Genomic DNA, 25,309 nt, shown 5'->3' with positions numbered 1-25,309 from the left:
GGGGAAGCCTGATGCGGGGGGGAGAGCCTGCTCCCAGATGTACCCAGAGCTGTGATTATGAGTCTGCATTAAAAATCTTTTTTCATACTTCCCTAACTCCCTTGCTACATTCTTGTTTCTATGGAATATGTGAATAAAATTTGTTGACTGAAAAAAAAAAATTAAAAAGCACCCACACCCATACACATGCATGTGCACACACACACCCCCCCCCCCGGGTCTCCTCCTTCGGGTCCAGGTCTGGGTTGCCCTCGGCCGCCCCATCCCTGGACTCCATAGGTGGGCCTACGCATCTCCACGTTGTTTCCGACGATCGGCCCGGTGCCTGTGGCAGCAGAGGCTTCCAGGGCCCGGCTCCCCGTAGGTACTGATGAGACGGCGCCTCTGGTCTCCAGAACCGAGGGCACGAACACCTACCTGGTCACCCTCTGGGGGACACCTGACCCTACACTCCCATCGTCCAGCCTTTTCAGTCTGTCCATCCATTCCTATAGCAGAATTTCCATATGACGGCACTGGCTCCAATCAGTCGGCCTGGAGCGGGAGATACAACAGCTGCGGTCAATTCTCAGTAGGAGTACAGCTTACCCTCGGTACTCTTTATTGGCAGTGGAAAATTTTGCTTCAGTACTTTATTGAAAGAAAGCAATAAATAATACTGTGATAAAAATAGTTCAAAAGTAGACTGTACATACTTTGTTACATAATCAGGAAGTTCACAAAAGATGAATAGAAAAACAGAACGGTAACAGTGAACTGTACAAGTAAATTAAAGGCAGAGCCCAAATGTAAAAAGACACGCCATCTCTGTCTACCGGTACATCAGCTGCGTAATAAATAATGCACCATGATCTGAACACATCTCTTGCTGGCTTTTTAATATGCCATTTAAAAAGTAAAAGTTACATTTGCTACTTATAGAATCCAAAATGGCTATATCGTCAAAATCTAAAAATGTACGACTAGGTCCATTCTTTAAACATGTTTACAGACAAATGTAAAAGGATGATTTACATCAGAAAAATAAGGCCTTGATTAGAGCTGCACTACATTATTTTCAGGATCTCGTGCCTTTATCTTCCGCGCGCACCAGTGTCTCCTCAGTGAGTGCAGTGCTTCGTGATTGGTCCTCTAAGAGTCAGCGCCCTTGACCCGGCTTGGGGGGGGGGGCGGGGCGGGGAAGGGGAAGGGGGCGGGCGCGGCGGGCTGCGGGGCGGGGGGGGGCCCAGGCCCCACCCCCCCACCGGAGTCGCTCTTCCCCCAGCTCGTGGCTTCTGCCAGTCACCCAAGACGAGGTATCCGGATCCACAGAGACCAGGCTATGGAAGAGCTCACCGGTCCTAAAAGATTTTCATAGTGTTCTAATGATCCTTTCAGTCCAAATTTGATTAAAAGCTGATATTTAACACCCCGTATTTTTAATCTCTTCACGCTACAGAGTAAAGCATTTCTTGCTAGAAAAAGTATAGCTAAGGTCAGTCATTAAAACACAACAACAATTGCTTGAAAGTAAGTTGGCTTCTTTCAAAATGATTGTTGTAGGGCTAGGTTACAGTTTGTAAAGGATAATGCACGCTGTGTCATGATGATTTTACAAACGCAGTAAAATCCTTTTCTCTGTCATGGTTTATCATTAAAAAATTAAACAAGAATAATTACAATAAATGCATAATTTACAAAAGCCCTATATTTGTTCATAGGATTTATACATACAAGCATTACAGTACATTCCTTTGAAAGACTAAAATCAGATATAAGAACATGAACTGATCTGAAAGGATATTTATAGCCTGGATATACATGAAAAAGTAAGTAACTATATAAATGAAGTCATAAGTTTACATAAATATAAGAAACATTAAATTCTAAAATATTTTCTCTATGGTATTCATGAATTTTTCGCTAATTAAAAACTCTGTAATAAAATATCTTAGGGTCCATATAACAAGTATTAACAGATTAAAGATTCCATTGAGCTCAAAATGTAGTCTTCGCTGGATTCAAAATGCTGCATAATCATCTGTAGAAGTAGTGTGGGTAAACTGGAAAATAAAATGAAAGCAAACGAGTCAGTCTTGAGACGGCTTCAAGTGCCCGAGCTCCTACCCCTCCACGACCCCCCAAGCCCTACTTTCTGTGCTTTGGCTGCTTTTAGAATTTAGGTAAGTATCAAGGACCAAGCAGATCAAGGACAGAATTCCTTTCCTTGACTGACTTTCTTTTGACATACATCTAAAAGCTGCTAATAAGAAAACCAATCATGCATTCCAGCTGAGACGTGACAACAGAACCCTGAGAGCAGCGAGGGGAGGGCTGGGCTCCCGGGCCCACAGCCACCCAGAGCACCACCTGCAAAGCAAGGGTGGCCCCTCAGCAGCGGCCGGCCCCCAGATGCCAGCGCAGTTTCGTTTTAAAGACGGGCATCTGGCCTGAGAGGCACACGGCGGTGCAGCCTCTTGAACCCTGATGCTTCGGGGCTTGTTCCCTTAGAGAACGTGCACGCAGGACACGGTGCTGCACCACCGCTGACGCGGGAGCGACACCAGCACACAGGGCAACGCGAGGGAGACCCGGGCCGTACACTGACCACTCCCGGCGGCAGCTAAGCGCCAAGGTCACCTTCCGCTCTCCTGCCGCCCCGCCCCCCCGACGCTCCGGCGCCAGGGCGTGGCCTCCGCGCACCTGCGGGGCCGGGCCGCCCTATACTCACCGGCGGAGGCTCAGCAGGAGTAAGTCCTGACTGCAGCGGAGTCCAGCCTCTGCGCTCCCGCCACGCTGCCTGGTCCGACAAGCACGGGAGGAAGCGTGCAAACACAGCGTGCGGTTAGTGGTGGGACGCCACACGGGGGCACATGGACGGACACGCACTCACATCCACAGCGGCCACCTCCTGAGGGCTCTGGGGGAAACCTCTAGAGGGGGAGGGGCGGACGAGCCGGAGAAAGGGAGCCTAAGGGCCACCACGTGGGGGTTCCCTTCACCTCCGCCACCCTGGGGGGCACAGGGAGGTCACACTACAGCAGCAGCCGCAGTCTGATGACAGAGAAACGCCTGCACGGCGGGTGACGACTACTCAGCGTGACCACGTGGTCCCTCCTTAAACCCTCTAGATGCAGAGAGCGCCTGGACTTCTCTTTCGCTGTATCCGCGAGGACGGTACTCGGTACTCGGGCAGTAGTAACAGCGGCCACGTGACGGGCCCCCCCAAGGGGACGACGGCCTGGAGGCCCCGCGCTCTGCTGCCCCAGGGGGACCCGCCTGCTCTCTCTCCCCGGGGAGCCTCCCCCAGCGGCTCGGGCAGTGGGCAGGGGGCAGAGGACGGGGACTTGGCTAACAAAGTGGAAGCCCAGTGTCAGTTTCCACCCGAAAGGATGTCACCATTGACGTTTTTTTTCTTGTCAAGAAACAGGTTGCAGGGCCCAATAGGTAAGCCCTCACCCCGCTTCAATCTGAGTAAGAAATTTCCACAACCCCTAGCAGAAATCCACTGCTCCCAATGCAACATTTTTCGTTTTCCCACAGGTCCAGCAGGAACACATCTTACCAACATTTGGCCGTGGTTCCAGAAAGGGCTTAAGACAGCTGGTGCTGCTGATTGGAGCAGATTTTTTTTTTTTTTTAAAGCCATTGATTTGGACGTTTTATTTTACTTTATTTATTTATATTTGGCCATGCCACGTGGCACACAGGATCTTAGTTCCCGACCAGGGATCGAACCCGCGCCCCCTGCATTGGAAGCGTGGAGCCTTAACCACTGGACCACCAGGGAAGTCCCGCAGATCATCTTTCTAAATCCTTCTGATCCTAAGAACCCCAGAGACCTGCTGCACTTTGCCTTCAAAAGCCATGAAAACAACCCATTTTAACAGTTTATGCCTTCCTTATTACACAAGGGTAAAAAGTCATCTCCCATATAATATATTGCCTACACCTCTTTCTAGGAGTATTTTTAATTTATCAAAACTCTAATGTTAACATCACTGTGAACATTTAACAGCGAAATGCGATTTATAACGAGGAGAATGGAAATGAAGCAGTGAGGAAAATAAGAAAGCACTCATTTAGACTATCCAATAAATTGAAGGCCAAGCTACGGTTAAAATCTGTAAAAATGAACTGCATGCTCCTTGGAAGAAAAATGCTATTTAAAAAAAAAAAAAAAATTTGCTGGGTTCCCCCTGGGTTCCCTCCCACTCCCCGGGTTAAGCACATTATTGAATTCTGGCACCGAGATCCAGCTTTTTAATAAAAATGCTGCCCTGTAAGCCACCCTCACTAAAGTGTCCAGCTTATTTAGCAAAGGCGTCCCTAAATGTACTTTGCTCTGGTTTTCATACAGGCAAGTGAGAGTAAAACTTACAAACCTACGCATGGGAAGGGCTGACAACAGGAGAAAACTGCAAACCCCGTCAGCACACTTCAAAAACCCCTCGCTCTCCTGCAGCCCCGCCACGGCAGGCATGGGGACAGCCAAGTAACAGCAGCGCCGCAGGGGCCCTAAGGGCTCCGCCCTCACGGGACTGAGGACGCGCCAGGCGCTTTCCTGAGCCGTGACCCACTCTGTGAATCACTTGTGTAACTGGCACAGCCAGCCGGGGAGGAGGGCGCCCCAAGACGACCCTTTCCCAGATGGGAAACAGGCGCGGTGCTCAAGGCGCCTCCTAGGCCGCAGGGCCAGACTCGGACCCAGGCCGTCTGTCTCTCGATTTTGCTCTCGAGTGGGGACACAGCAGCACTGAGAGCCCACCCTTAACTAGCGGTGCTCTCTGGCAGAGCAGTTGTCAAAGGGAAGATCAGAGCTGGGTGTGAAATGACTATGGGCCCAGCCGTGCTCGGGTGATGACTTCTCTCGGCCTCACCCTCTTCCTTCTCCCCGGCCTTCTACAGCGTGCAAGGGACAAATAACAGTGAGGACAGAGGGAGGACAGGAAGGTAGAGGTTATTTCAAATGGACTCAGTCATCCTTCTAGCGTGAAGAGAAGTCGAGGGGGAACTGGTGTGGTCTGAAAGCTACTACGCTATTTTATGAAACAGCTTCTGAGTGCTGCCTGCCACACACACATCTTTACGAGCATGGGTGTCGATCTAACGCTCTGAGAACACACGCGATTCTTAGTTTTATTAGTTAGAAGAGTATGCTAATATTCAACCAGACAAGAACTTAAGAATTAAGACTGTATTACTGTTAAACTTTTATAAACAGATGTTAGGATGAATTTTAAACATTTACACCTGGGCATGCAACAGTACTCCAGTGCCTTGTAACATATTAAGTAGGCCATTCTAGATCATCATTAACGCTCCAGTCCCAGAGCTGCTCAAGCCGCCTACCAGCGGCTGGGGCAGCACTGCATCACCTACCGTCCAGCTGCATCTTCTTTGGCTGCACAGAGGGCGAGGACAGAGAGGATGGGACCCGGAAGTTTGCGGGGAGAGTCTCTGCTGACCCAGCAGCTAAGCCACGAACATCCTTTGGTCTAAATTTTTTTCTCCAAGAAGGTGCTCTCCTAAAGCTTTTATCATCATCCTGGTGAATTAAAGGACAGAAAACAAGACAGATTTAAAAATAAAGGACAAAAACATAAAGTTACCAGCCCTTTAAAATGACTGAGCTTGTTACCGCATCTTTATTTCACCCCGTTCGTGACAACCATGTGATTAGCTGGGAGCTGTGGAGAGTGGCCGGGGGCCGGTACCACTGATGCTGGGACCCTAACTGAGCATCAGCCAGGACTGCCTGGGCCGCCCGGGTGTACGTTCCTCCTGACAATTACCAGGCTTCACTTCTTATCGTGAAGGAATCACCTTCTCGCTATATAAGATAACACTTTTTTATTTGTCTTTAAAAACAATTTTCGAGCTGTAAACAATTCTGTCTCATGCTGGGACAGAGCCAGGAAATGCTGCTTTAGGTGCCCTTCTACTCTCTTTGTCAAACTCAAGTTTCCTTAACGTCCAATGAAGAGAATAACAATAGTGTGGGAATAAATGAGTCACGGTTTTGTGTAAGGGGAAATTAATATTTTGTGCTTTTCAATATACTTATGAAACAGTCCCCCAAAGCACAGGGGCTCTGGATTAGGGTAAGACATCCGGCTGGTCCCCAAAACACAACTTAGATTCCATTCCTAAGCTGAAACCAGTGTTTTACGATATAAAAAAAATACTTTTGAGGGGTATCAAAAGTTAAATAGCGAAAATTAAAAAAAAAAAACAAACCCCTATCTTACTGAAGATACTCATTTTTTAAAAATTAATTAATTAATTTATTTTTGGCCATGCTGGGTCTTTGTTGCTGCCCACGGGCTTTCCCTAGTTGCGGCGAGCAGGGGCTACTCTCTGTCACGGTGCGCGGGCTTCTCACTGAGGTGGCTTCTTTTGTCGTGGAGCATGGGTTCTAGGCGCACGGGCTTCAGTAGTTGTGGCTCGCGGGCTCTAGAGTGCAGGCTCAGTAGTTGTGGCGCACGGGCTTAGCTGCTCCGTGGCATGTGGGATCTTCCCGGACCAGGGCTCGAACCCGTGTCCCCTGCACTGGCAGGCAGATTCTTAACCACTGCGCCACCAGGGAAGTCCAAAGATATTAATTTTTTAATAGCTCATTTGTTAACAAATTTTTAAGAGCAAAGCTTAACTTGTAAAGTAAAATTGTCTCCACATTTAGAAGAAATACCCTGACTACGTGGTTCATACAAGTATGATAAGATAATGACTTTTAAAGTTGCATTAATGTAAATTAAGCTGAAAACTTACTTCATCGAACCTTCTGTCCGTCCCCATGACCAAAAGGTTGTTAAACTCTCTTTCCAAGACAGCACGAGCCTGAAATCATAAAACAACACCACCCTACAGCTTTCAACAATCTCATTTGAATATCAGCATATCCGGACTGTTTTTTTAAACCAAGACTTTAAAAACAAAACAAAACAAAAAAACTCAAACTATGATAGTATTTTAAATCAGGGGTTTAACATGGAGTCCATGGATGGCCTTCTGGGGAGAGGGATCCATGACCTCTTGGAGATTATATACAAAAGTGTGCTCTGGGGGTTGGTGCTGGTGGGAAGATCGGGGTACTTGCAAAAGATATACAATCTTCCGCAGAAGAATAAAAAAATTTCCTCATTCTCCAATGAGCCCACAAGTCAACAAAAATTGCACAGGGCAATTACGTGTAGAAACAAAATTAATAAAACCTTCATCTGACACACAAGAGTTATTTCTCTTTCCACGGAAGAACTAAATCTTGATACACGTCACTCTTAGCAGAGTATTGACTTGAATGAAAGTTCCCCTTATTTTGTTTACCGTAAGACTCTCATGCTTCCAACGGAAAATGAAAAGTCGATAGGCAAAAATACTGAGGAATGAAGCATTACGGATTTTGAACTATTATATGACGGATTTGGTATGGAATGAGATTACTAGTGGTCTGAGATGTTGTTAAGTTTGGTCTCCATTCAGATAGGCAGCTACATGTCTGCATGGGGAGAACGGACCACACACTGCGCCCCAGTGAAGGCCCGGCGTCTGGGCTGTACCTGTGTGTTCTGCGTAGGGATCTGTAACAAGAGGGCCAGTGCGTTGAAGTCGAAGGTTTCGTCTAAGGCCAGAAGGGCACCATGTACACCGCTCTCTACGAGATTGTTTGCATATTCCTTGAGACCAATGGAGAGGATCCAGCGAATCACTCGATCATTGCTCCAAACAAGCACATCTGCAGATGAATAAAAACAGTTTTAAAAGTGGCCTCAGAAAGCTGTGTTCATCACGCATACCCTGCAGGCACGGCGGAAAGATCCCTACCGTGAAACTGACCCTTCAGTTCCTGACAAAAGCCACGATCTCCGTGAGGGCTGGGAGACACCACGAGGCGGGCAGCCAACCCCTACTGTACTGAGACGCTGATGGCTCGGCCCTTCTCCACTCTAATGGAGACTGTCCCGTTAGAACTCATTCTTCAAGTGAACCCAAGAGGAATGAAGTTATTATGTACACTTCATTTCTAGAGACTAGAAAACGAGGATCCGGGGATCAGAAACAAAAGGACACACAAGGATGTGAAGGCCCACCAGGTACGAACACGTTTCAGATACAGACTTGTGAGTCTTTTGATGTACTTTCTTCCCGTCCCAAGGAGGAGCTGGCACCATATCCGGACACCTTGCTCAATTCAGCATCAACCTCTCACTTATAATCGTGAAGGCTTTTTTCTTGAAGCCATTTTTGTTGTCTCTCTTTTGTTAAAAAGAGAGAAACTTAAAGATATTCTCCAGCATATTAGAGATTTAGGGGGGAGATTTCATATTAAGCCAAGTCATAAATGATTAAATCTGTGCTAGTAGAGAGCTAAAAATAGCCACTCTGTACAAACACATCCAGATGATCACCGATTACTTTCAAAGACAGCTTCTGTCAACCGTAAAAAGATTTAAACCATTTAAACCATACAGAAAACAAATGAAACAGATTTACAGATTTCATTTCCAATGCTCTTTTCTGGATAAAGGTATAGAATATATAAATGTTGGCTTCTGGCTTTTCTCATGATTCAAATTAACTCAATCACGACTCAACTATCCTTCAAATGGGCTGTCTCTCCAACCATATTTTTACCTTTAGTTTGTTTCTTAGTAAAAGCTGGGGATGAAAACAGCACTTATACTCACAGTGCTGTGGTAAGGATTAAATAAAGTAACCTTTGAAAGTGCCTGGACTTGTTCCATAAGTCTTACTATTATTATTACTATTAATATTATTAATTTATTTTCTGAAAATTCTGGGAGGTTTTACATTGAGCTTAATCACTAACACCTTATTTAAAAGCACTCTATCATACTTGATCATTGAGAGGCGCACAGAGTGAGACGCTCCCCCTTGGAGACAAGCATCTGACATCTCCCAGTTGGGCAGCCCACATCCTCCCAGGCCTCCGCACCCGCCTTCTAACTGAAATGCCTCTGCCCTCCTCCCTGGCTAAGAAGCTCCCACTGCACCTTCGAGGCCCGCTCCCTCCAGCCTGGGAGGAGAGCCACGCTGCTCTCCTCTGCGCTCCTCAAGTCCTTTGACAAATGGCCAGAGCAGTATTTTTCACACTTAAATCAAATGAGTGAACAGCAGGTCTTGTTCTTTTCGGCTCTGGAATTATCTACAGTGTGTAGCAGCATTTCTGAGTGAAACAGGACACATGTCATAGTAACAGGAAATCTCTAGGGTCATGGGAAAAATGTTTACCTTGAGACAGCTAACCTATAGACTGAGCGCAAGGACACAGGCACAAGTGCTCTGGCCACAGAGGAGGATCTTAAAAACACTCCCTCCTCTGTAATGATGCCAGACACGTTTTCTCCACTTAAAGCATTTCCTGATTTTTTTCTTTAAAACAGGATATCACTGAGGCTGCTAGTACACTGGGAAGCAAGAAACACGACTGTACTAGCCTTTTAGTTCATTCTGGCTTTCTTCTCTTTTTCTTTCCAGTTCTTTCCGGTCATAATTTAACCTTCGCAGGCACATAATTCCACACTGGAAACTGTTTCTATTTCCAAGAGAAAAAGAAAAAAAAGAAAAAATTTAGACCTGGCAATAGTCAAACATCTCTCAGCCAATTAGTAAGAACCACTTGCGGCGACTAACCTGTGAAAACTATCAACCATTTTCAGCTGCCCGCGAAGGTCTTTCTTGGTCAAGTGGTCCAGCATCCGCGCGTCCACGAGGCACTCCATGAAGTAGCTCCGGTACTGCGGGAGGCCCAGGCTGGGCAGCCACTCGTTGCCGATCCACTCGTGGTTCATGTCCCCGTACGCCAGTGTCTGCTTTCAATAATCAAGGACCATCAGTTCAGGAAATAAACCCATGAAAGCAGCCACAAAGACCGTTTATATCATCTTTAAACTGGATTTTTAATCTGTTACATATTCTCAAAGGCTAATAAGCTAATGACAACGTGGTTGCTTATAATTTCAAAATAATTTGATCTCTTATTTACTACCTTATAAATTTGCTGGCAAAATTTTATACAAAAGGAATTATGCCATTAAAACTCTATGACTCTCTTGTGTGTGTAAATTTAATCTATTTAACAACCACGATAAAATTATAACTGACTACACATTACTCTTCTGAAATAGCTTTTATACATAATAATACATCAGCAAAGAATGATCACGACTCATGAACAAGTTTGAAGGATCAATCGAACTCTACTCATTAACAATATCTCTGGCTGTCTTTAATTTTATTTTTAACACTTTGTTTTCCAAATTTCCTTAACAAGACATCTGTTAATTTCCAAGTCAGTCAAGTGAATTAAAAAATAGTTTTAAAAGAAGCGGTAAGCAAAGCAGTAACTGATAGGCTGAAAGGAGAAAGAGACAAACGCACAATTATAGTCAGAGATCTCAACCCTCCTCTCTCAATTATTCAATAACTGATTGAACGAGGAAGCCAAAACAGACAACCAACCAACCCCAGTAAGGATACAGAAGCCTTAAACAACGCTATCAACCAACCTAACCTAATTGACATTTTATGTAACACTCCATCCAACAGCACGATACATTCTTTAAGGGGATGTGGAACACTCTTCAAGACAGACAAATCTCAGCATACTTAAAGTGGCTGAAATCATACAAAATATGTTCTCTGACCTCAAAAGAATTAAATTAGGAATCAATGAAGCAGAAAGAAGAAAATAAACCAGCAGAAATCAATGAAATGGAAACCAGAAAAACAGAAAATAAAACAATGAAACTAAAATCAGTTTCTTCATAGATATCAATAAAATTGACTAACCAGAGTGATCAAGAAAAAAGAGAAGACATAAACCACCAATATCAAGAATGAAAGAGGGGACATCAGTACAGATCCTATAGACACTGAAAGGATAGCAACAAGGGTAAACTGTGAACAACTTTAAGCAACTTACATAAAATAGTCTACTTTCTAGAAAGACACAATTTATGAAAGCCACTCAGTAAGAAACAGATAACCTGAATCTATTAAAACTCATATTTGTAGTTATGAACCTTCCTACCCATCCATACACGCACACACATAAAATCTCTACCCTAAATGGCTTCACTAGTGAATCCTATCAAGCATTTATGAAAAAAATACCAATTCTACACAAACTATTCCAAAATAGTGAAGAAAAAAACGCCTAACTCATTCTACGAGGCCAGAATTATCTTGATACCTAAACCAGAGAAACATATAATAAGAAAACTACAAACCAATATCCCTCAGAGACACAGAAGCAGAATTCCTTAACAAAGTTATCAGGAAATCAATAATCAATTAAACGAACAGGGTATCATGACAAGTAGGGTTTATCCCAAGAACGTAAGGTTGGGTCAACATTTAAAAAACCAATGAAATTCACTGTATCAATGGACTGAAAAGAAAAACCATAATATCATCTCGAAAGACAAACAAAAGGCATCTGACAATATTCATCATTTATACACGGAAATCTCAGCAATCTAGGAATGGAAGAAAACTGCCTCAACCTCATATAAAGAGCATCTACAAAAAACGTAGAGCTGACAACATACAATGCATTCTCCCTAAGATCAGGAACAAAGCAAGGATGTCTGCATTCACAACTTTTATTCAACACTGTATTGGAACTCCTAGCCACTGTAATAAGACAAGAAAAAAGAAATCAAAATCATATGAATTGGAAAAGCAATAAAACGGTATTTGCAGATGACCTGGTTATTAATGTCGAAAATGAATCTGCAAAACAGTTACAAGAATAAAAATGAGTTTATTAGCAAAGTTGCAGGATACAAGGTCAACATATAAAAACGCACAATACTTGTAAATACTAGAGATAAACTGGAAATTGAAATTTTAAAAAGTACCACTTATAATAACATCATCAAAACCCATGAAATCCTCAGGGATAAATCTAACAGAATATGTGCAAGGTCTGCACAATGAAAAATAAACACATTATATGTATATACACACATACCAAAGAAAGGTACTTGATGTTCTTCAGTCCAAGAAGACTAAGGTATATTCAGAGGAATTCTGTACCTTATGGAATCCTCGGAAATAGTATCTCTCGACTACCACCATGGTCTGTCTCAAAAATATGGGCTCTAATCTATTATTTATACCAACGAAGCTGGAAGGAATGACTCAGACTCCAGCAAGAACACTCAAATTCTAATAGAAAAAAAAAATGTTTCTAATAGAAAAAAAAAATTCTATAAATAGTCGTGAGTGGAGATAAACATCAAACATTTTTGGGACATCATCACAGTATCATGTTTTTTCACTCTTTCAAACCCAACTCTCATCTCATAAGCCTGACACTTACAGCATGAATATCTGGTATTATTTTCCTGCTTGCGGATTATGTATTCTTAAAGAGACACAAGATGCAAAGACATTTCTAAACAGAGAATTCCATGGAAGCAGAAGCTTCCGTATCTTTGTTTACTCCTTAGGTACTCTAGTCACACCTAAATGGTCGATAATGTAGGTTTCTGGGAAAATCAGGCTCGATCCCAGGGAGACCCACACCTCCTAGGCTGTCATCACAGCCTCTGAAAAAAAGCACACAATGGGGCTCTCTCATGATCAGAGGACATTTGGGATAGAAGAGACTCTATAGGGTCTATTTTTCCATCACTGAAACGACCACATACAAATCAGTTTTCTGAACTCTGTACAAGGTGAGAGTGACGGCACGGATGCAGCTGTCCTGTTCGATCCTGTACCACCGGTGGGCAGCGTAGTCTCGCGTGGACAGCTGGGTGATGCTACTTCCTAAATGAAGGCATCCAAAGCTTTGACAACACCTTGATGTCTTCTTCCCCTGAGTGCCCAAGGGCACCTCAAACTTCCCCTTGGGTTAGGAGTTGGTCACTGTGCTAATACCACAGGGAATATGCACTGTACGCCATGTGCCCCTGGCAGATTCACGGACACCAGGAAGCCTCTTTGCTTTCCTCTCCTCTGGGAGAGGGGTGGAGTGAAAGCGGTCCTTGCTTACGCTGAGGACTGAACGTTGGCAATGCTGGTGTCATCGGCAGGGCTCATCCTCGTTTATATTTCCATTGCGAAAAGCAAACATCCAGCTTATTTAGTTTACACTTCGTGCCCCATGACGCAGGGAATTTTATATTCAAGTGCTCACCAAGTTCTGCTTCTTAGTGTAAAATATACTGATGTTTAAGTAATTATGAAATGCACTCTTTCAAATTCACTGATAGTCATTAGTGACTAGGTTAAAAAATTAATGAGGATATTTATCTGGAGTAGTGGCACAGAATACCTAAATGGGGGGGGTGGAGCTCACAGAATCATATTATAGCTTTTCCTCTTCTGTTAAAAAGTGATATAATTGGCTTTATTTCAGGAGTACAAATAGAGGGAAGCAGGTGTTTCAACCAACAACCTGTGATCAGGAAAATTCTGATTTAAAACTCCTTTGACTTTCTGGTTAAACAGTTATCCTCTCAAGGTCCGTGAACAGGTGCCACTGGTGAGCGCCTCAGGGAAACTCCAGCCACACCCGGCAGGCTTCGACTTGTCGCGAGTCACAGGGCAATGTCGGTGGGATCACACGTAGGGAAATCACTGATTTTAATCAACGGGTCTCAACGTAAAGCTGCAGAACAGCTGTGACAGAGCTTTTCTGGAGTTGATCTGGGGACCTAACAATTCAACACGTACGTTAAGCGAGAATGGGCTCAATTTCTGAGAATCCCATCGGTAAGAAAGCCTTTGGAACAACACTGTATTAGGACACCCTGTAGTAAATGCCGGCACAGGTAGAGTCTCTACAGGACTCTTGTGTTGGAAATTTATTAGAACACGATTTTCTCATCAGTAGATCTTGTAACTAACGCTACCCCCACCAGGGGCTGAAATACATCATCTCAGGAGCTGCGGAAGCCACAGGGCTTTGTAGCAAAGACCACGTGTCAAACAAAGTAATTTATGTTAATGAGAATTAGCTATGAGGGCACCACACAAGAAATGTTCAAAATTGTCCATGAGACGTACTCTTTAATCCTGTGCTTTCTTTGGCTAATGCTTTCAAATCATTAACAATATTCTATGTCAAGAAGTTAAAAACGTCAAGAAAAGTAAATTACAAGTTTTCATACTCCAATTCTTTTTGTTGCTGTACATATAGTGAAGAATACATTATAGAAAGTCTCCAACCTGAGCCCAGCTTCCCTCCTCATCTTCCTGATGTTACGTGGTTAGGGATGCAAAAGAACATAACTATTAGTATTGGTGAGCTTAGTGACGCAAGCAAATTAACTTTGCAGGGGAGGTGCAGCTTAACTGGGCGAAAAGGGTCACAGAATCAAAGCATCATGCAAAACTCATGCAAAACCAACAATTCCCGTGTCTCATGCAAGGAGCGGACCTCCCACGGCAAGCACAACCAGAAGAGGAGAAAACTAGGGCCAGAGGGCTGAACTGAGGTCTCCCCTAAAGAAGACAGCAATTAAGTCTATTCTACATGGAGCAAGTCTACCAACTTTAAGTTCCTGAAAAAAATATAAAATAAGATGAAATATGGATTGTGTTTCACACATTTAACTAATACCTAAAGGAAATACTTATCCAGAACAATCGAACGTAAAGCGACATTTCTGTTTTCCACAGAAAGGCCAAGAACGGCGCCAACCTGCGGTGGGGCTGCCCGGGGAGGGGCGGGGGTGGGGGTGAGCACGGGGCGGGACTGACCGTCTGGGGCGTGGCCGTGAGCGTCTCCATCTCCTCGTGTGTTAACCAGACATTTCCTGTGGTCTAGGGGCACCCCGTGACCGGCCACATCCAGGGCAAGGGCAGCGGTGACAGAGGGGAAAGGCGGCAGACACGTCAGCCAGGGCACGGGAGGGGAGCGGGTGGGGCAGAGGCCGTCCCCACCCACCCCCCGTCTTAGCCGCCCACAGGGAGACACGGGCGCTCACCGCGCTCGCCCTTCTCCGGGCAGGACGCCGCCTTCTTGAGGAGGACAGCCCTAGAGCCTCCTGTGCCACGCTGACACCTGAGCTACGTGGCATCTGAAGAGCAGGGAACACACTGCGTGCTTCTGAAAGTGGCGAATGATTCTCGAGGAACTGTTAAGCCGTTGTACTTAAGACGGTCTCACCCAGTCAAAGCACAACAAAGAACAGGACGAAGTCCGGCTTCGGGCTCTGGGGAGACGGTTGTGAGCAGGCGGCCGCTGGTGACCGGGCCTCTGTCAGAGGCGGGGCGCGGGGCCGCCGGAGTCCCAGTGACGGCACCGCCGGGCGTCCCCGCAGCCCCGAGACGGCCGAGCCCCCGCGGGCGGTGCCCCCGCCTAACGGTGGGCAGGTTCCTCACGGGAGGCCTGTTCGTCTTCACCGTCCATTAAACTCAACTCATGAGACGCTCCCTTTACCGAGATACTCGATAAAAACTGCGGGAAAACCCCCAGCACCTTCATTTCTGAAAAGGCGACTCTGGTGAAACACCTGGGCACAGAGCAGACCAGATACACTGAGATCACGCGCGCCTGTGCAAGAGGTGAGGACACGGGCCACTGTCATCACCACGACGCCCCCACTGAGAAACAACGGAAGACAAGCGAACAGAAAAGCTTTCACGCTTTTCGTGTAAAGTAACTGTGAGCCCTGAATCGGGCGCTGACCTGCTACTCAGAGGAAGCACGTCTGTGAGGCTTAGTTTCCGCACCAGTTTTTCTGTCCGGAGCAGACAGACTGAAAGCAGAGTGGGAACTGAGCCGGTGTACAGAGTCTGCCCTGGAGAAATGAAGAGCTGGCCCGCCCTGATCTCCCAATTATAATTCACGTTTTCATTACGTTAGTTTTTGACTCTTTCAACTAGGAGGACCCTCTGAAAGGACTTCCAAGGTCTTCCCACATGGAGCAAAACTGGATGGGCACAGACACTACTTGGAGCGCACCTGCAGATCACGGGCTCTTAAAATCCCAGGGTCTACAGCTCCCCAAAGGGAAAGCGCCAACAGGCCGAACAAGGCAAACGCAGGAACCACTGCTTACAATGCAACCTGGGGTCTAAGCTTTTTCTCCTTCACTTTCTTTAAATTCATATTTAAATTTGTGATGATTACTTTTTTACGTTTTCAAAGACTCCCATTTCTATATTACAATGCCACTGTAGCCAAGCTGTTATAAAAGTATTTAATGACGTATCTTTTAACAAGCCAATTGCCGCAAATTAAAAGTTGTCATGTCTTTGAATGCTAAACCTTTAAACTGGAACACTGGATGTGTTTATAAAGAACTGCGGAAGCAACACGCATAGGGGATGAACTCTTTTTACAGAAACGTACCGTTCTTGACGTAGGAGGGGCTGACGGACTTGTCAGGGACATGATCTCCTGAATCGCCAGCCTCAGCTTCAGCCGGTGCAGAGGGTTGCTGATGCCGATCTCGCGCTGGATCTCCGTGTCCGACAGGGCGGACATGATGGCCCCGCTCTTCACGTTGGCTCGGCAAGCAGCCACGTACCAGGCCGGCATCCCGACCCAGAGCTGGAGACGGGAGACACGGGGGCCAGAAGGTTACGCGTGGCGTACGGGTGGGCTCGCACACTCGGCCAGGATTCGGAGAGGGGCATACGCACCTCCAGCCAGACGACAACAGTCGGCCCATCCCACTGGGCAAAGGGTAAGCCTTGTCTTCGGGCTTCTTCGAGCAATTCATGCCTACAGGTGACAGATGTTCAGACCTTCAAGAGCCACACTACACACAGGCAAAGTGTCCTCTTTATAAACCCCCAAAGTGTGATGCCACACATCTCATTGTCCTTCAACCTTCTAAACCATCCACTGAAGGGTAGTTTGGAACACATCACACTGAACGCCTGAGTAATGAAATGCTGAAAAACCCTCCACGATTCTCTATGGAATCATCTCCTTCCAGGATTAAAGAATTACTACCAACTTTAAAAGACCCAGCAGAGTCTTCATATCCAAGGTAGGCTACTCAACACGAAACATAATCACGCATCCCTTTGTAAGCAAGGAGGATGAATGTGTAGGAAGAGGAAACCATACCTGGGTCTGAACAGAGGAGCCTGCCTCAGAGAGCTCCAGAAACGCTCAACATTCACAACAAAACACAGAGAACAATGCAGACTTTAACACTAATAACGCTCTAATATAGCTAGCAAGGAAAGGGCTGGACTTTGGCTGTTTCTATTCTGCACTGCTATTTAGCTAAGTAGGTATCTGCTAAATTAAGATATTGGGTCATCTTTTTTTTGAGGGGGGGTTATTTAATTTATTATTTTTTGGCTGCGCTGCGCGGTTTATGGGATCCCAGTTCCCCGATCAAGGATCAAACCTGGGCCCCCTGCAGTGGAAGGGCAGAGTCCTAACCACTGGACCACCAGGGAATTCCCGGGTCATCCTTTGGTTTAACCCACAAGCTTCACATCCAGAAAATTTAAATGCCAACAACCTCTACCAGTGCACACAAGGCAGGCCGTGCGCCTATGATCCTGATGGCAATGCCAACTGCCCCAGGGCAGGAGGCAGCGAGGAGTCCTGGGATCCTTTACGGCAGGGCTCCCCAACCCCCGGGATGTGGACCGGTACCGGTCCGTGGCCTGTTAGGAACCGGCCGCACGGCAGGAGGTGAGCGGCTGGGGAGCGAGCGAAGCTGCATCTGCCGCTCCACATCGTTCGCACTGCGGCCTGAACCATCCCCCTGCCCGGCCCCCCCGGCCTGTGGAAAGATTGTCTTCCACGAAACCAGTCCCTGGTGCCAAAAAGGTTGGGGACCGCTGCTTTATGGGAGCAGAAATGTTCTGTGTGCCTGACTTTAAAATGCCCAAACCATAATGTTAACATCTTTTAAAATGATTTTGTCTATGGATAACACCCTAATGTAAATGATAACACAAGAAGCTTTATGAACCTTATTGTACTTCTTTGAGTTATGTACTTACAAACCTTTCTGAAAGTCACTAATTATTTTAAAAATGAAAAGTCTAGGAGAGAAGATGGGACTGGAGTGGAAAGGACAGGTCCATTTACCTGACTGGACATCCCTGAGTCACTGCAAAATTCCTAGGTCGTTCTTAGTTATTTTTCTGTAATAATTTCTGCAGATCACACCACGGAATCTTTTACTTCTAAAGATACTTAGTGGCTTTTCTTTCTTTCTCTCTTTCTCTTTTTTTGGCCACGCTGCACGTCTTGTGGGATCTTAGTCCCCCAACCAGGGACTGAACCTGGCCACCGCAGTGAAAGCGCGGAGTCCTGACCACTGGACCGCCAGGGAACTCCCTAAAGAAACATAGCGGCTTTTCATTATATTCAAGTAGCATTAGACTTAAGACTGTGAAGTCTATGTACAATTAAAGCTCAAAATGTTTCACATAAAATTTCAAGTAAGTGTTCCTTTAAGTCAACCTTAGGTTTCCTGGGAATAGTAAATACTGTATTATCCAGGAATAATTATACGAGAGAACACAACACATATCTTAATAGCTCAAGCACAGTAAAAAAAATGGTAAACATTTTAAATTAAAACAAACAAAGCTATTCATAAATTAAAAACAAAAACTGAGTCCACGTGAGATTGTGATCATCTTGACACAGGATCCCAACGCTGGAAGGAGTAATGGGGGCAAGAAGGGTCTTGTCGGGCAGAATGAGCCATCAGCGCCCTGAATCAAATGCTACTTCCTGTTCCCTAAAGATGACGCCTCCTCAAAGACAGCAGCTACACCTTATGCAAACATTCACGGGAGCCATACGAGCCTCTGCGATGCAAACAAGTCCTGGGCAGGTCACCCAGGGACAGCCTGAGCTCTAGAGTGTGGTCCCTGGACGGCCAGGCTGGCCAGGAGGGGGCGGGGCGGCACCCACCGGGCCGGGGGCTTTCAGAACCCCACGCTCTGAAGGGAGCCAAACAGGTACTGAATCCTTGGCACTTTGCCAGAGACCTCATTTTTTAATATGCAACAGATATTCACTGTAGACAAGAAATTTAGGGTTACAAAGAGTCCACTGATTCCATTACCTGGAGATTGGTGCACATCGTTCTGACTCTTTTCCAGGCAAGAGTCGTTCGCTTTCATAAAAAACCTTTTCTACTATGGATGTATTTCTGGGATTTTAGAGCTCCCGTCCAGCGCCCTGATGACACTGGGATATGGTGACGGAGGCAGGACAACGCGGCTGAGAGACGCGGGAAGCCAGCGAGAGGGCGAGGAGGCCCCGGCCGGGTGGCCGGCCCAGGTCTCGGTCTGCCGCCCGGGGCGCCTTCCCCTGCGAGGCGGCCCAGGGCCTGGGAGCACAAGCCCCCTCCCCCAAGGCGCCCGTCCCGCGCTGGGGGAAGCACACCCGCAGGCGGGCATCAGCTGCAGGGCCCCCACCCCCGCCCCTCCGCCCGTGGGGCACAGAACAAATCACTGCTCCTCTCCCACTCCATCTAGGAGCCCACTGCTGCCTGCTGCCGACAGAACCTGCGACTGCTCCGAACGACATGCCACGTGCCCTGGGATCCTCTGTTTCTACTCTCTCCTGTTTCCGGTTCTTCTCAACTGGGAACGCTCACACCCCCCTTCAGGGGAGGCCCACCTGCTCCCACGACTGCCTCTCTCTGGCACGCTCTCCTGCACCACAGGGCTCTTGGCTGCCTCACGACCAACTGCTGACATTTTATCTGTTCGAGATTTGGGGCCTGCCATGGCACACACAGTTTTGTGTCCCTCACTGAATCCCATCATATACAGTCTGAGAAACCAGGAGATGAAAGCAGCTATTTGGAGACTATTTGGGAAGCTATCGATAAATCCTCTGCCAGAAGTAGAACGCCTGGTCTCTGCTAATGGAATATCGGTAACAAAAGGCCAAGAGAAAAAGACTTTATGACAAAAAATGGTATTTAAAAAACTGTTGAGTGGCAGAATAAAATCTTTTCAGTCCTTCAGTTAGGAACAAATGTGTTTCTTTAAAAAAAAAAAAAAAAAGTACTGACATCAAGAACAAAGAAATAAATAAATGCGAAGTAGAGCCGACCAACTCGCCCATGCACCCACATGACCACTTTCTAATAATCAACAGAACCGTCTTTTCTTCCTTCTTTACTGCAGCTACCAAAATAAACATGACAGGCTTTAGTCCTCAGCTAAGTTAACTGCAAGGGAAGGAGGTATTCCTTCACAGGTCAGTCTTCTAGAAAACAAGAAATCTTCCGGTCATTAGCTCCCAAGCCTAAAACACGAGCACTAAGGCGACAGGACTCCAAATGCCTTAAATCCGCCCAAAGCACCCAGCTCTGTTCTGAAGAAGCTGAGCTACAAGCCAGCACCCTGCGGGAATGAGGGGGGTGCCATCTGCCGAGATCCCGCGGCCCCGAGCCACGGTCCAGAGGCAAACACAGGACTCGCTCCGCTTCTGCTGGGACTGACTTCCTTCCTCTGCATCGCTCTCTGCTGTCACTGTCTCACTCTCATCTGTGACCTCAGTGTACAGAGAGGACTGCGGACACGAGCCCGAGGGGGCTGCCTCCCCTGCGGGCCAGCTGGGACGAGGTCAGCACGTGCCCACCCGGCTCGGGCCACGCGGGCGGGGCTACTCGGCTGGGACTTGATCTGCCCCCTCAAGGATCAAATTCTAGACCCCAAGCGGGATTTATTAAATACCTGCTCTAGTAGTCGAATGATGTGGCACACTTCCTAACCTCAGAATTAGAGTCACAGGAGAAAGACGTTCAGAAATACGCTGAATTCTATGGGGAACAGACACGCCTATGAGAGAAAGGTCATGTCATATGTGAATGACAACGTGCGTTTTAAATTAGGACAGAAGCACCACGGTCAAGCTGTCTTTCGTAACAAGATGGTTGTGTGAGCTTCTGCTGATCAAACACCATATGAGTGGCATCATCCAGACAGACAGGGCCTCATTTCTCTGAGACTGACACTCTGCACACCCTGGCACCTCCTACAAAGGCTCACTGGGCTCCACTTCACTGACGCAGCCGCGCAGGCCGGCGCAGGGCCGGAGAGAGGCCCGGGCAGGAGGACTGCGGTGCTGCTTCCCGTCAAAAGCAGTGCAGCTCAGAGCCTGTAGCGGGCGACGGGCAACGCGGAAGGTTTCAGGACACACACAGCACAGCAAACCCGACAACTCAGCTTCCCCTGTGAGCGCACGACAGCGTCAACCAAGGGGAGGTGGAAAGACAGCATTTAAAGCACCAGGTCCTTATTAACGAGGTCGAGTTGAAACGCCTTTGGGCAAGTGCCCGCACACGGGGAGCCCATCTAGAGCCCAGGCCACCGCGTGGACGGTCAGGGACGCCGACTTCCACGACAGCTGCAGCCTCCACGCCTCACCAGGCATGTCCAGCACCAAGTGTGCCCGCCGTGCTCTCTCATGTAGCTTTCATGAAACCTGAAAGTCTCATCTTCACCAAATCTTGAAAATTCTCTAAAAAAGTGGACGCACTGGCTGTGTAAATTTAGCAGTTAAAAGAGCACCTCTGAGATAAATTGGGGCTTAATAAAAAGAAAATATTTCTGACAAGCGTGTTTTGATTCTCCCATCGATAATGCCATAAATGTTAAACTATATTCAAACAATATTTTTTCTGGAAAGCTAAAATACTTTTTTCACATTTATAAATAAAGCATTCTCCCTAAAGTCAATTGTATCTCTGGTTAACTGACAGAACTAAAATTACCCACTGCAGTCAGAAGATCTTCGGACTCTGCATCGCTCTCTAAGTTGCCAGCACACGTTAGAACTTGCCGCGCGTGACGATGGAGCGGAGCACACCTGCTCGTGCACGCTCAGCCACGGTAACACAGAGTCAGAAGTTCCGCCCGAACACCCCAGCTCCAGAGGACCCCGCCTAGCAGACACACACCCCAGCGCACGGACCTGCATCACACGCCGGGCAAGTAACCCAGCGACGTCTGCCACAGGCAGCCCACCACTCGACTTCCTCCTGAGAATTACAGGACAAGTGGAGAAAACACAGTGGCGCATTTTGGCCAATTCATACTACGCTTGACGCTACGTGAAACACGAACGCTCAGGAGCAGAGGGTGGGAGGGCTGGGCGGCACAGCCATAACCCCTACTGGTCTCTCGCAGCTGAGCGGGAGCATGTGAGATGAAACGCCCCAGCAGAATCTAGGGCACAGAAGTGTCCTGGCATGACTCCAGAAGGGCAAAAGGCTCTGACGTTAAGTCCCCATAAGCGAACGGCAATTACTTGAGTTCGGGTACAACACTCTCTACAGTTCAAAGACAGCAACGCTCAAATCAGCTTTTGCTGCTGAGTGGTTTCTACAGATTTCCACTTCCGGGGAGCCAAAGACCGAGTGTTCCTGTGGTGTCGTGAGCAATGACCGAGCGGACAGCACTTCCCCCGGAACGCAATCAACACTATGCCAGGCAAGATAACTGTGACTTCTGAGAAGAGAGCTAAAATGAGGCAGATTTCACAAAAGAAAAATCAACAGGCAACTTGAGGGGCTAAAGGCAAACTGGCCTCTAGTGGAGAGGGTCCCCGTGGGCTCAAGGGTGGTCCTGGGGTCAGTGCCTGCAGGCCCCGGATTCCAGACCAGTGTTGGTTTCTCAAGGTGCTTGACAGTGGCCAGATGACCTTCCCCATCGTCAGATTTATCACAGAGCCCACCCAGCTTCCCCCTGTCTCAAGGGCCAGTATTACCACCTTATCACCACCTTCCCCACTCTCAGGTTCGTGCTCACCCAAGACTACAAAGCGTTCCGTCTTATTTCCCACTTGTCAATTCACTGGGACAGTCTCCGCCTATCCAGGTCATCTACTTAGCGCTGGTTTGGGATGTGGTCACCCGACACACAACCCGTCCTGGGTCAGAAAACGTCCCTGGACCCAGAGACACGTGCACACGCTATGTGCCTCTGTGCCTATCCTGGGGCATCACAACGCCTGAGCTCCTTTGTAGAAAACCACCCCTACTGTTATTGCTTATTTTCAGAATCAGGACAACTCAGAATTAAAATTTAATAAGATTGCAAAACTGAGAGTCTGTTTAAGATAAAAACACAAAATCTACCAGCGGAGGGAAAAAGAGGCAACACGGTAAGTGACACCTTCCTGACTGACCGCTAGTGCGAGCAGCAAGCCTCTGAACACCGGTGGCAAGTCCCCGCAGTGGCTGCGGTTACACGTGCGTCCTCCCCAGTGCCAGCACTGTTTAAGGAGCCTCGTGTACGTACACGTAGACGTTATCTGTACAGCTAACGCTCGTAAAGGCCCCATGGGGTATGTACTACTAGGACTCCCATCTCACAGACGAGAAAACTGAAGCACAGGAAAGCCACGTTTCCCAACGCCCCAGAGCTGACTTGTGCAGGAGCCGGCATTCAGACACGAACGCTCTGCGGCTGAGCGCGACTCGGCCCCACGCCGTGTCCTCGCCAGGGAACTCTGCAAAGTGGGCTAGGAACCCATGCGCGAGTCCTTCCCAAATTCACAGATGTTGTAAGTCCTCCGGGAAGTGCGGTTTAATAAAGGCTTTGGGTTAAGCTTTCAGAAGATAATATATATACAGAGCTGGATATCACATTTAATCAATAAACATTAGTTAAAAATCAGGAACAACTGAAAATTGTTCAGTGAGATCGACAAAAAACAAAAACCTTACTTTTTTTGAAGTTTACGATTTTTTTCAGCCTGTCCTCCCAATTTGCTGAGTCCCAAGGCATCTTGAGATGAGTTTTCTGTCTCTGAAATAACAGCTACGAGGAAGCAGAGTGGTCGAAATATTGAGAGAAAATCAACACGGCCGAGTTAGGTGTTTCTGTAAACAGGTGGAGGAGTTTTTGTAGGGAGAGTGAAGAAAATTCTAAAGGCGAACTTTCCGACCAGATGGCACGCACGCATACACGCACACACACGCGCACACACACAGACACACAGACACACACACACACGAAAACGCTCAAGAGGCAGTAAGGCTGACGCCTGGGAGATGCTCCGTGCTCTCTGGGCCGTGTGGGGACCCACTGGGGAAACAGACCCGGAGGACACCCAGCTCGTGTGAGAGGAAGCACGCGGTGGCGACGGGTGGCGGAGGGGCGCGCGGAGGGGCACGTGCAGCCCCCTGCCCGCTCCGAACACTGAAGAGTTGGCTGGAAACCACCCACCTTGTCCCAGCGATTCCTTGCCAAGGGCTCCAGGTCGGCCCTTCTCTTTCTTGCCGAACAAGCGGCCGATAGAGGACTTGATGCCCTTCTTCTTGGGGGCTTTGTGCAGCGAGTCCTGGCTGCTGTTGCTACTGCTGGGGTTGCTCGCGGGGCCGTCCTGCGAGCCTGTCGAGCTTTGGGGACAGAAAACGACCTTTAACCGGGGGGCCTCGCTGCGCTCAAGAGGCGCAGGCTCTGCTGCACGGGCAGCTGCCCCCGAGGGGCCGAGGCTCCGACGCGAGCTCTCCTCCCGAGAGGGCGGGGCCCGGATCCAGACCACGCGGGGCAGAGCGCACCCTGAGCTCCTCCAGGTGGCCGCCCGGCAGGCGCAGAGGCCCCCGGGGAAGGGCGGCTCCTCCCGCCACCCTGAGTGTGACCTTCCCCGCCGGGCGGCAGCGCTGGAGAGAGGAGCACGTGTGTTGAGTGCTGCCTGGCTCGGGACAGGGGCTCAGCAGGTGGCGGTCTGACCAAGGCCAGCGTCACAGAACCGTGACTGCCGGTCTCCTGAGAGGGGGCACTCGGGGAGCACGGAAGGATGGGGTGGGACACTTCACAGCTCGGAAAGGACGAGAACGCATCCGAGAGCCACGGAGCGTCCTACAGAGGAGTAACGCTCAGAAACACAGCCCGCGCCGGGCGGAGGCTCCAGCCAAAGAGGAAGAAAGTTCCCAAAGGAGTTAATCTGTAGAATCTGAAGAAACGAAGTGTTTCTAAAATTGCTGATATCACTTAACTCTTTTCTTGCCAAGCTGACTCTGTCCAAACGGAAGGCACCTCCTGCCACATTTCACTACAGCGCCCAGAGCAGGGGCCGGCACCCTAAGTCTATCACTGAAACAAACACGCTGAACTGAGTGGTATTTCTTTAAAATCATCATCCTGACGTGTTTGTCAAGAGAAGATGAACAGACTTCCCGGAAGTGGAACAGGAGAGCAGGCCCCTTACTTGCGTGCGTCCCTGATGTCCTCGTGGCTGGCTGTGTGCAGCCGCTCCAGCCGAAGGGACCGCGGGGAGGAGGGGGGCGAGGTCTCACATTTGATGGTCGTCTTGTCGTCTCGTACCTCTTCTCGTGAAGCTGGCAGCTGCGGGATTGAGATAAGTGTAAAACTAGGTGACAACAGACTGTGA

General features: G+C 47.8%; 1 protein-coding gene and 1 long non-coding RNA gene across 9 annotated transcripts in view; one reads left to right on the top strand and one right to left on the bottom strand.

The window, feature by feature from the left end:
- Window positions 1-567: 567 nt before the first annotated feature.
- The window catches only part of PPFIA1 (PTPRF interacting protein alpha 1), a 92,931-nt gene continuing 68,189 nt past the window's right edge, over window positions 568-25,309 (bottom strand). Inside the window, exons 19-30 of one of the 8 annotated variants that reach the window (XM_059932269.1) lie at window positions 25,127-25,263; window positions 24,142-24,314; window positions 23,640-23,733; window positions 16,609-16,690; window positions 16,316-16,516; window positions 9,634-9,812; window positions 9,438-9,535; window positions 7,539-7,714; window positions 6,751-6,819; window positions 5,362-5,527; window positions 2,711-2,779; window positions 569-2,042 (exon numbers count right to left, since the gene is read on the bottom strand). In XM_059932269.1, the coding sequence (XP_059788252.1) occupies window positions 2,721-2,779; window positions 5,362-5,527; window positions 6,751-6,819; window positions 7,539-7,714; window positions 9,438-9,535; window positions 9,634-9,812; window positions 16,316-16,516; window positions 16,609-16,690; window positions 23,640-23,733; window positions 24,142-24,314; window positions 25,127-25,263 (1,434 nt within the window). In that variant the 3' untranslated portion in view covers window positions 569-2,042; window positions 2,711-2,720. Of the gene's footprint in view, window positions 2,043-2,710; window positions 2,780-5,361; window positions 5,528-6,750; window positions 6,820-7,538; window positions 7,715-9,437; window positions 9,536-9,633; window positions 9,813-16,315; window positions 16,517-16,608; window positions 16,691-23,639; window positions 23,734-24,141; window positions 24,315-25,126; window positions 25,264-25,309 lie in introns of all 8 variants that reach the window. The other 7 variants (XM_059932270.1, XM_059932271.1, XM_059932274.1 and 4 more) reach the window with 7 other exon arrangements.
- On the top strand, window positions 2,538-4,280 carry LOC132371068 (uncharacterized). The gene is made up of 3 exons (XR_009504742.1): window positions 2,538-2,823; window positions 3,111-3,426; window positions 3,523-4,280. It is a non-coding gene; the product is annotated as an uncharacterized LOC132371068 (long non-coding RNA).

The sequence above is a fragment of the Balaenoptera ricei genome, chromosome 8, assembly GCF_028023285.1.
Source record: "Balaenoptera ricei isolate mBalRic1 chromosome 8, mBalRic1.hap2, whole genome shotgun sequence".
Classification (NCBI taxonomy): Eukaryota; Metazoa; Chordata; class Mammalia; order Artiodactyla; family Balaenopteridae; genus Balaenoptera; species Balaenoptera ricei.
This window is presented reverse-complemented; position numbering and strand designations above follow the sequence as displayed.